Below are 10,812 nucleotides of genomic sequence, written 5' to 3'. Positions count from 1 at the left end.
CTAAACAGGCTTTGAGAGAGGAAGTGAGCCAAATAATAATCGATGGTGAAGTTCTCGATGGATGGAAACTTAGCAGGATGAGCATGATCTATAAAGGAAAGGGGGACAAAGCTTACATAAACGACTACCGTCTTAAACAGTGACATCAGTGGTCTACAGGCTGGCAATGCAGATTATAAAGGAAAGGCTGCAGGCATTGATAGAGGATGAGGGGGTGCTGGGGGAACTGCAGAATGGGTTTTGAAAACACAGGAGGTTGAAAGACAATCTGTCCTCACTGACGCAGTGCATCGAAATAGCAGAAAAGGAACACAGGCCGCTGTGGCTAACATTTTTGGATATCAAGGGAGCGTACGATAGCGTGGTTCAAGAGGAATTGTGGGGAATACTGGACACACTAGACGTGGAAGATGTAGTCACTAATCTTTTAAAGGATATCGATAAAGGTAACAAGGTAGTTATAAAGTGGGAAAAGGTAGTTATAAAGTGGGAAAAACAGGTATCCAAGCCTGCCGAGGTAAAACGGGCGCTTAGGCAGGGGTGTCCCCTGTCACCCTTATTATTCATGATGTACCTACAAGGATTAGAGGCCAAATAAGAGGGAAGTGGACTGGGCTTCTACCTCTCTTTCGTCAAACAAGGTAAACTCATTGAACAGGCACTACCAGCAGTGATGTACGCAGATGATATAGTGCTAATGGCCGACAACAAGGAAGATTTGCAGAAATTGGTGGATATCTGCGGTAATGAGGGAGATAGGTTAGATTTCAGACTCAGTAAAAAAAATCAGCAGTCATGATTTTTAATGACAATGAAGGTAGTGAGCTTAGAATACAGGAGGTCACGCTAGAGATAACAGATAAATACAAATATCTGGGCATATGGATAAGCAATGGGGCCGAGTACCTAAGGGAACACGAAATATACGTAACGACTAAAGGTAACAGGAATGCAGCAGTGATGAAAAATGGGGCACTGTGGAATCACAATAGGTATGATGTTGTGAGAGGAATATGGAAAGAGGTCATGGTTCCTGGTCTGACGTTCGGCAATGTGGTATTGCGCATGAGATCAGAAGTTCAAGCAAAATTAGAAATTAAGCAACATGGAATAGGTAGGCTTGCCTTAGGAGCTCACGGGAATACACTAAACCAGAGAGTACAAGGTGATATAGGATGGACATCATTTGAGGGCAGAGAAGTTAGCAGCAAGATAAAATTGTAGAAGCGATTGAGAGAAATGGGGGAGGAGCGTCGGGCTAGGAAGGTATTCAGCTACTTGTACATGAAGAATGTCGATACAAAATGGAGGAGGCGAACCAGAAAATTGACTGGTAAATAAATACTCGGAAAACAGCAGGGGGCCAAACCAAAAAGAATTATCGGTTAATAAGAAGGTGAAGGAAGCTGAGACTGATATGTGGAGAATTGGCATGATTAAGAAGTTCGCACTAGAGATCTATTGAACTTTTAAGCAGGAAATTGCCAAGGAAAGGATCTATAATAATACTCGGGGTAGTTCTCTACTGTTTGAGGCCAGGACGGGAGTATTGCGAACCAAGACATATCGGGCCAAATACGAAGGGGTAGACACGGTATGCAGTGCATGTGGAGAGGAAGAATAAATTGCCGAACACTTGATAATGTTCTGTAAAGGGCTTCATCCTATAGTTCAGGATGATGGCGCAGAGTTTTTCAAAGCACTGGGGTTTAGGGACAGGGAGGGCAAAATAGATTTTAAGCGGGTAGAATTAACTAGAAGGAGGTTATCTGATTGGTGGCTAAAGTCAAGACACGAGTGAAAATAAGCCCTTCACTGCAAAGTACGATTCCTCAACCTCACCGTTTAAAGAAAAAAAAATCTAGTTTTTGGTTCATTAAGTATTACGGCTTGGTAGCGCTGGTCACCGCCCAATCTAAAGGGTAAGCCTATTCATTTATCCAACACTTGCTTTAGGAGCACACTGGAATACCCCAAATCAGGGGGTACAGGGTGACATGGGATGGACATCGTTTGAGTGCAGGGAAGCTAGCAGCAAGGTAGAATTTGAGGAGCGATTGAGAAAAATGGGAGGAGCATTGGGCTAGCGAAGTTTTCAGCTACTTATACATGAAGAATATCGATACTACATAGAGGAAGCGAACTGGAAAATTGTTGATTTGTTGGGTTTAACGTCCCAAAACCACCATTTGATTATGAGAGACGCCGTAGTGTGGAGGGCTCCGGAAATTTTGACCACCTGGGGTTCTTAACGTGCACCCAAATCTGAGTTCACGGGCTTACAATATTTCCGTCGAAAATCTCAAGCAAGTATTTAGACAACAGGAGAATACCAAGTCAAAAGGAAACACTGGTTAGGAAGAAGGTGGAGGAAACAGAGAGGGACATGTGGAAGATGGGAATGTTTACGAAATTATCACTGGAGACCTACCGAACTTTCAAGCAGGAAGTTGCAGGGGAAAATATCTACGATAATTCTCGAGGTAGTTATCTGCTGTTCGAGGCCCGAACGGGAGTATTGCGGACCAAGACGTACTCAGCAAAATACCAAGGCACAGACACGGTATGTAGTGCGTGTGGAGGGGAAGAGGAAACGGCTGAACTTTTGATAACGTTCTAAAAGGCTCCACCTTATACTCCAAGATAATGGCGCCGAATTTTTCAAAGCATTGGTGTTTATGGACAGTGAAGGCAAAATAGACTTTAAACGGGTAAAAACAACCGGGGGAGGCTAACTGATTGGTGGTTACAATCAAGGCGCGAGCAAAATTAAATCCTTAAAGACATCTAAAGGGCATAGCCAGATACATTCACCCATCCATGCAGATGTGAATGCAGGAGAAGCTGACGCCAAGTGTAGACAATGTGAGGTTGAGAAAAAAAATAGAGAAAATGATGGTTGCCCAGAATGAACTGATGATGAAAATCGCCGAGCTAGAGACTGCGCCGGTGACAGATCAAGAAAAACGAATGATATGGTAGAAAGGCTTAGTTCATCTGACGAGACACTTGAGAAGGTGAGGGAGGTGAACAAAGGAGTGGCCGATGGCGAGAATGGTAGGGCACCAGCACTCAGAACGGCGGAGAAGAAAGGGAAAACGGGTTCGGAAAAAACACGTTCAATCGGTTCAATGGTCACAAGACCTAGCTTTCGCGAAGTAGTTGTGGGAGTGAAAGCGAACAAAGCAGCCGGCGGTGCAGGCGCAAGTAACCTCCAGGTTCGGGACACTTCAGCAGAATAGTCAAAGCATGTGATAATCAACGGGGACTTTATATCGATGCGCGGAAACAGTCAAAGAAAGGGTGAGAAGCGACAAGAGAGTTTCATATGCACGACATAATCTTAAATCAGTGATGAGGCAAGCGAGCGTAAGACTTAACTAAAGCAAATGGGCGAATCGTAATGATTACGGGTGGTCTAAATGATACATTGAATGAAGAATGAAGGTGTCGGCGTGTGACGGCAACCCGCAAAGAGCGGTTGTTGACGCAAACAAGGAGATATGGCAGATAAGTCGAGTGAAACCCAGTCAAAAATATTCAATGGGTCCAACTGGAAAATTTCCATTTAAAATCAATGGGTGTTGGACCAGTAGGATTTTCGCCACCCATTGAACATTATCCCGTTCGAATCAATGGGTAAACCCTTATATTCCAAAGGGGGATCCAAGTGGCTCACCACTTCAATGCAACTGGTTCAACAGGGGACCCCATTGGCTACCAGTTAAGTGTGGCTGGTGCTGAGCAATTGCCAGTTAGTTGCAATGGTGCGCACCATTTGAAATTGGTTGGTGACAAACTGGTAGCCCCTTTGGCCTCACATGGCCAGCCCATGAAAACGAAATGGTACGCTGGTGGTTGTCCAATTGGTGTGAATTGGCTAACCCGTTGAATCTAACTGGTGGTCAATTAAATATCCCGTTGATTTCAAATGGTCAACCCATTAAGACTAAATGGTACGCAGGTGGTTGTCCACCTGGTGTGAATTGGCTGACCTGTTGAAGCTAACTGGTGGTCAATTGGAAACCCCATTGACCTCAAATGGTCAACCCATTAATACTAAATGGTATGCAGGTGGTTGTCCACCTGGTGTGAATTGGCTGACCTGTTGAAGCTAACTGGTGGTCAATAGGAAACCCCATTGACCTAAAATGGTCAACCCATTTATACTAAATGGTATACTGGTGGTTGTCCACTTGGTGTGAATAGGCTGACCTGTTGAAGCCAACTGGTGGTGAATAGAAAACCCGTTGACCTGAAATGGTCAACCCATTGAAAATTAATGGTAGGCACGTGGTTGCCCGGCAGGTCTCAGTAGACTAACCCGTTGAAGCTAACTGGTAATCCTGTGGTTCCAGATGTTTGGCCCACTGATCGTAACTGGCATTCCAAACAGCCCCCAATTCATTCTAGTTGGTAAGCAAATTCAATGTGGCTGGTAACCACATGACTTCCCACATTGTTGCAAATGGTCAGCACTTTGATGGTAATTGAGACTCCAATGATTCCATATGTTTCAATAAAAGGTTGAGTTGGGCTAGTTGATACATACTTGGATACATGCAGCGCGAACTTAGACAAAGAACACAGACAAGCGCTCGTCTGCGTTGTGACTCTCTGGTCTTCGACCAAGCTGCACTGCATGTATCCAGATGATTGGCCCAGTGACAAAAGCTGGTGTTTAGCCAGTCACCATTCTACCTGGTAAGCCAATTTAATATGGCTGGCCATTAGTTTCTGGTAAGCACTTGGTTGACGCTAAATTGCTAACTGCATTTCAGCCAGCCAGTGGTTGGTATACAGAGAGAGCCAACTGAAGCTAAGTAGTAGTGTAGTAATTGCAGTCTCTTGGCTGACCTATAAACATGATTATCACATTTCTGCGGATGCAAGTAGAAAATGACAATCCTGTAGAAGGCTGGCTGTCATCACACTGCACTTCATTAATTGCAATTTCACAACACAGTGGAAACAGCACAGGCTGGATTACCTAGTGTGAATGTGACATTAATGCACACTCAAATGCATGCACATACAAGATAAAAACAATGGTAGAGAAAAAAAAAATATGAAAGAATGAAAATTTATTCACACATTCCATAATATTTACACTATTTAGAAAATGCACCAATGGTCCTCCTCTGTTAAACTTCCGCAACGCCCTGGTTGTCCTTCGCCCTGCAAATGTTTTGCAGAATTTATACATTTAGTCAGCCACACAATGGCTTACATTCTTCCAAGTCTAGATGTGATTTAACATAAAAACATTAACATAAAAATAGCTATGCATGTTGAAGGGGTACAACAGCTGTGCCAATTACGCGAATTTGATACAATTCCCCGCTTTTGCGCCGAGCTGCCAAAACCATATTGCGCCACGCTGCGCCAAAATGCCAGACGAGCCTCCAAATTTTCTCAGTCTCTTTCTGTACATGCATGTTGCAAGCAGATGAATATGGCCAAGTTTCTCTTAAAAAAAGGGGGGGGGGGGAGTCCTTTGACACAAAGAACACACTTATCTTACCGCTTGGCAAGCTTCTCAATATCTGAAAGCTTCTCAACAATGAAGTGGTTCATCTGTTTGACTGCCAACGGCAGTACTCCTGCAGGCACGCCTTGATGCTCCAGACGTGCTCTGTAGCAGTCTGAAACAACAAAAATTATCAATAAATAGCCTTGAAGAAACCAGCTGCTTAAAGAACTAATAGCATCGATATTACTTTAAGAACACAAAAGTTCAAAATTGAACTTTTAGTCATATTTCTTGATGCAATGAAGTGTTATATGCTGAATGGCCTAGAATATGCCTTAGCAGCACAGGCTTGAACAATACAGAAAGCATTCTCCAGTTAGCAAAAGTGTTCCGTTCCAGCATTTATTAGAAAAAGGAAACTGCGAACTTAGCGTGCACATGCACAAAAATAATCTAAAAAAGTAACATTTCACAGCTCTCCACTCGCACCATGTAACTGTGTGGATTTATATAGTGCAGGAAGAAAGCAGAGAACACTATTTCTTTTTTTGTCATTTTTTATGAAAGAGATATAAGTTATGATGAAAAAAATGCTGGCAGTCTACACACTAGCTCTATTGTTGGCTTTTCTTTTTTTCGACTATCTTTTTGAACTACCAGTGCATTTAAGAGACTTAAGACTTTCACCTGCCTGCACTCCTGACTAAAACAAATGAATTTAATAGTAAGTAAGAGGCAAGGTGTTGGGTCACATTTTTACAACTACATAGTTTATGTAAAATTGTGTTCATAACTGAAGTCAAAGCAGACAGTGTGAATGCTTAAGTACCGTTGTAACACAACGTCATATGCCGCGAGCGAAATAGTAGCGTATAGACCTTGTCATTAGGTATAAAAGCTGCAGTGCCACAAACAAAGGCGCGTCCTACCGCAAAAGGGCCTTATATACTCCAGGCTGATATACCCGACGCTGTTGGTATCTCTCTGCGGCCAGGTAAATACCAGCGTCATCTCCGTAGAGTTTTCAGGTATATGCATAAATTAATAATGACACCATACTTATTTGCGATTGCACGCGGTAAATTAACAAAATGAACTATGCTAGTGGAGATTATCGATAAAATACTTTGTAGTTACTAACGGTGAACAGTGCTTAGCAGTCAGCCAGGCCAAAGAGAATGCATTTCGCCGGCAACATATCAAACAAAAGCAGGCTTACCTCCCAGTGCCAGAATCCGGGCCCTATAGTAATCGCTGTCTCCACTGTCGTCCGTCCATTTGACTAAATAGAGGGATTTGGACTTGAAGTCTTGCTGGTGACGGGGGAAGAAATCTTTAACGTCTTCTATTGGCACCGTTCCAATTTTTTTATCATCTTCGTACCGGACTCGAACGTGGGTAATCATCTTGCAATGCTGAAGAAAACATCTACACACGTGCGCTACAGCTGGTCAAACGCTGGTCGCACACAGCAAGCAACAAGGGTCGACCGCAGCTGCGGATCTGATAGTTTGTCAATGAAAATGTTATTCTTCATTATAAGTAAACAAAAAATCAGAATAATTTTAAAAGTATTTTTTTACTTTTATAATGTTTGTTTAACGCTACGCTGTTTCAATCAATTCACATGCAGACTGCTGGCTGCAGGGTGTCTATGCAATATGGCAGCCGCTGTGGCCGCAGGCAGCCGGTGCACATTGTCCTATCGCTTACATCGCCGTTTCTGTACTTCGTGTCCCGGAGTGAAATAAGCCGTCTTGTTGCTTCAAGACCTCGCGATGGAGCGCGGTCCGAAGAAAAGAAAGAGAGGACCCTACAAGACTTATTTAAATCCCAAGTCTCAGTTCCAGCTACCAAGGAGCACCGCACGCGCTTGCCCGCCGACCGTAAGTTCTGATCATTTTCAACATGGATGGGCACTTTCGATCGGGGTTTTAGCTTGATCCGGGCCCTGCTGGTATCAGATCAGCGGTTGTCCACAACATTAATCTGCATGTTGCTCAACGACTTCGATCGTTGCGCCGTGTTTTACGGTCTTCCTTTTTACCACCCTTTATAGTTCTGCCCGCGAATGATCGAATGTGCTCGGCCGTGTTAAATTGCTATTTTTTATCAGTGCATTTTCTTTTTCATTAATTTAGCGCAGCAATTTAAGTCCAAATCTCATTATTTTCTTCTAGGGTGCCAGCCCTAGCATGCCTTCTTCGAGTGATGAGGCAGACAGCGACACTGAAAGGGCAGATCCACCAAGTCGAACAACATCACTGAAGAGCCGGAATAGTCACATAGCTAGTCCGGGCTCCGAACGTCCGGAAAGTGAAGAAGATTTCCCCGAGTCCGATAATGAGCCGGTAAATTGAGCTGGTAGTAGAATGCTACGAGAACTATTGTTTCTATACGATAAACCGTTTACTATATCGGCGCACTTGTTCTATCACAGGTAACGTCAAGTGGAGGCCGGTTAGGCTCGTCAGCTGGCAGTGCTATGGAAGCTCCTGCTGCAGCCCCTGAAGCACAAGAGCAGAGGAACAGCGCTGATCCGTCACAGAAATTTCCTGCACGCGAGCCTCACGCCCCAGCAGATGAAGTTATTTTACTAAGGCTTATCAGTTAATTAGTAAGCATACACATGCTATTTTATGCTTATGTATTACGATGGGAAATTATAAATTTTGGTTGGTTTTTTTTAGGACTCTCCACTTCAAGACGGCATTGCAAGCCTTTCTGACGCAGATGATTCGTCACTGTTTGATAAGGATGAAGAGGTAACTTTTACACACTAGTTGCACTCTACAAATATGTGCAGCTGGAAGATTCACATCCACTAGAATAGCCTTGAGCAAGTGCATTGGCACTGTGGTTTTCTCTTGCATAATCAGTTCAAGACGAGTTATCACTTGGGACAATAAACTCTGGGAACAACCTGCAACAGGTTTTCAGACCATGTTCTTAACACTGTCTGTTGTCATGTAATTTACGTGCTATGAGTGAACTAGCACAGCTAACTAGAATAGGCAGATTGGGTTACTGTGGCACTAAATGCTTCTTTTTTTTTTTCTTCACAGGAAGCTTTTTCAAGTGACCATGCTTCACAGCAAGGTTTCCCTGGAGATTTTCTCACATTAGATGATGACATGGTGTGTTTGTTTTCACTGGAAATAACTAGATTTATGGTCAGGTTTTAAGGGCACTACTTTCACAGGCTCTTTTATGTACTGGAAAATGTCTGTGTAAATTGGGCACTGTTAAGAGGGACACGTAGCGGTGATTTGGTGAATGATTCATTTCAAGATCACTGGCTCTTTCATTTTAAAGAATATCTCACCAGTTGGTCTGTAAAAAGTTATCAGCCTAGCAGGCATGATATTTTGTACTGATCAATAACAGAGTTGTTTGCTCATATTCATTGGGCTTATCACGGTTCACTATAACTGAATTCTGTGATAGCTTCATTGACGAAAGCTTTTTTTTTTTTTTACTTTCAGCAGCCTGCTGCAGATCCAGTGACAGAGCCTGATCCATCTTGCAAGGCACGCTTTGGAGACCTTTTTACACAACTTGTCACTGAGAAAGTGGTTCTTTCGAAGGGAGATATTCTCCTAATGGCACTAAAGCATGCTGTGAAGAATAATTTGACTCTTTTGGGTTTAACTAGCTTAATAGATTTAATTAACAGAATTTTTGATAAACCTATATTACCTCACTCACAGTATCACCTACATAAACTTTTTAGCGAAACTGGCACCACTATGACTTTTTTCTTTTTTTGTCCGAGATGCTTTTCGCATATTGGCAGTCTTGAGACAAATTCTTACTTGAAATGCTCGAAGTGCAGTCACACAACTTTTGTGTCTTCCCTTTCGGATGCCCCCTTTTTTGTCACTCTCGATGTGGAGTCGCAACTTCAAAGGCTACTTAAGGACTGTGATCTTCTTGATTTAACAAAGCCCCTTCCGACGAATGGGACATTTTCAGACATCTGGGATGGTACAATGTATCGTACTTTTGTAGCCGAATCTCAACACTGTGGACCAAGAATCAGTTTCTCGTTGAATGCAGATGGGACCCCGCTTTTCAAATCAAGTGGGACATCAATTTGGCCCATCCAGCTAATTGTTAATGAGCTCCCTCCACAGCAAAGAATGTCCAAATTGGTCCTGGCCGCATTGTGGTTCTGGAAAGAAAAGCCAAACATGGCACTTTTCCAAGGTACTTTTGTTGAGAAAATGAACGAGCTGTGTGAGAATGGCGTTGAATTACAACGTCAAGGAAGGGTTGAAAAATATAAGGGTTGAAAAATATAAAACACCACCGCTGTCGTCTTGGGGCCAGCACAATAAACAATGTAGGGGCCAAAGTAGCGATGCCATCGCCTGCGTCACTTTCGTTGACATGACAAACTTGACATCGCACTGACAGTGTTGCCAATAATTCTGGCAAGCGAGGCGAGTTTTTCGAGGCAATCTTTAAAATTCATTTGCAAATAATCTGCGCATCTCTCAAGCCTGTAATTGGCATAAATGACAGGAATGTGCGTAAGAGTGTACCCAGCGAATTTGATTGAGATTCGTTGACCTCGAAAAACCACCGGAGTTGACCTTTAAGCATCCTTAAATAAGTAAAGACATGCTGTTCACGTGTAAACTGTTAACCTGTATGAAACCTGTTTCTCAGTGCTTTACTGAAATGCCAGTTGTATGGCAATGCCTTTTTCCTCCTTTGGAACTAAAATTCCTTTTATTGTGATTCAATTTACTGTTATAAGTATTTGTAATATTTGAAGTATCTTGTACGCCTTGTGTTGCAGCACTGGCCAAGAAATTTTTTTACACCAAAATATGTTCTGTGCTATTTAAATCCTGTTTGCCTTGAAATAAAATTCTTTTTTTTTCAATGTTATTGTTGCCTTTCATACCTTCTTTCGGATATCTTGTTAGTGAGAACATCTAATTGTTTTCTCTTAGTTGCATAACCTTTTCTATCGTATGAATATTAAAAAAATTCAGTCATATCCTGCAGCAGCATTATATGCAGTGACAGGTAGCCCATAAACACGTGACATCAGGTGCTCACTGGTAGTTAGCCATATTCCCTAGTTTGGGAATAAGACATCGTTGGTACATTGTGATGCTGCAAACAGTAGAAGGTGCGGTTCCAATGTGTACTAGTACTTTAACTGCTGCATTTTCATGATGCATATATGGAAAGCTTAATCAGATGCCCTGATACAGTGGTTGTTTGTAAACCAGGCAAGTGTTGTAAACAAGCTTAATTTAATCCAAGGTTTAAGTAAGTGACCGAGCTCAGGGATTCCAAGCTGAAGCACTAGCTCGAATTCT

General features: G+C 42.7%; 1 protein-coding gene and 1 long non-coding RNA gene across 5 annotated transcripts; one reads left to right on the top strand and one right to left on the bottom strand.

Annotated features, from left to right (window-relative positions):
• Window positions 1-5,067: 5,067 nt before the first annotated feature.
• LOC119163971 (uncharacterized) lies at window positions 5,068-6,290 on the bottom strand. The gene is made up of 2 exons (XR_012885447.1): window positions 5,525-6,290; window positions 5,068-5,178 (listed from the first exon to the last, which is right to left on the bottom strand). It is a non-coding gene; the product is annotated as an uncharacterized LOC119163971 (long non-coding RNA).
• Window positions 6,291-7,099: 809 nt separating this feature from the next.
• Window positions 7,100-10,372, top strand: LOC119163970 (uncharacterized). 4 transcript variants are annotated; one of them, XR_005108782.2, is made up of 6 exons: window positions 7,100-7,359; window positions 7,654-7,824; window positions 7,914-8,090; window positions 8,164-8,238; window positions 8,539-8,610; window positions 8,962-10,372. XR_005108782.2 is itself a non-coding variant. In XM_037416060.2 (4 exons), the coding sequence occupies exons 1-3, from the start codon at window positions 7,252-7,254 to the stop codon at window positions 8,085-8,087; spliced, it is 453 nt and encodes a 150-aa protein (XP_037271957.1). In that variant the 5' UTR covers window positions 7,100-7,251; the 3' UTR covers window positions 8,088-8,090; window positions 8,164-8,402. The 4 variants fall into 4 exon arrangements, 1 of the variants encoding a protein (XP_037271957.1); XR_005108781.2 differs by having other exon boundaries at window positions 8,959-10,372; XR_012885446.1 differs by lacking the exon at window positions 8,539-8,610 and having other exon boundaries at window positions 8,959-10,372.
• The last annotated feature ends 440 nt before the right edge of the window (window positions 10,373-10,812 follow it).

This window comes from Rhipicephalus microplus, chromosome 8, assembly GCF_043290135.1.
Source record: "Rhipicephalus microplus isolate Deutch F79 chromosome 8, USDA_Rmic, whole genome shotgun sequence".
Classification (NCBI taxonomy): domain Eukaryota; kingdom Metazoa; phylum Arthropoda; class Arachnida; order Ixodida; family Ixodidae; genus Rhipicephalus; species Rhipicephalus microplus.
Note: the sequence above shows the minus strand (reverse complement) of the source record. Positions and strands in the feature narration are given on the sequence as shown.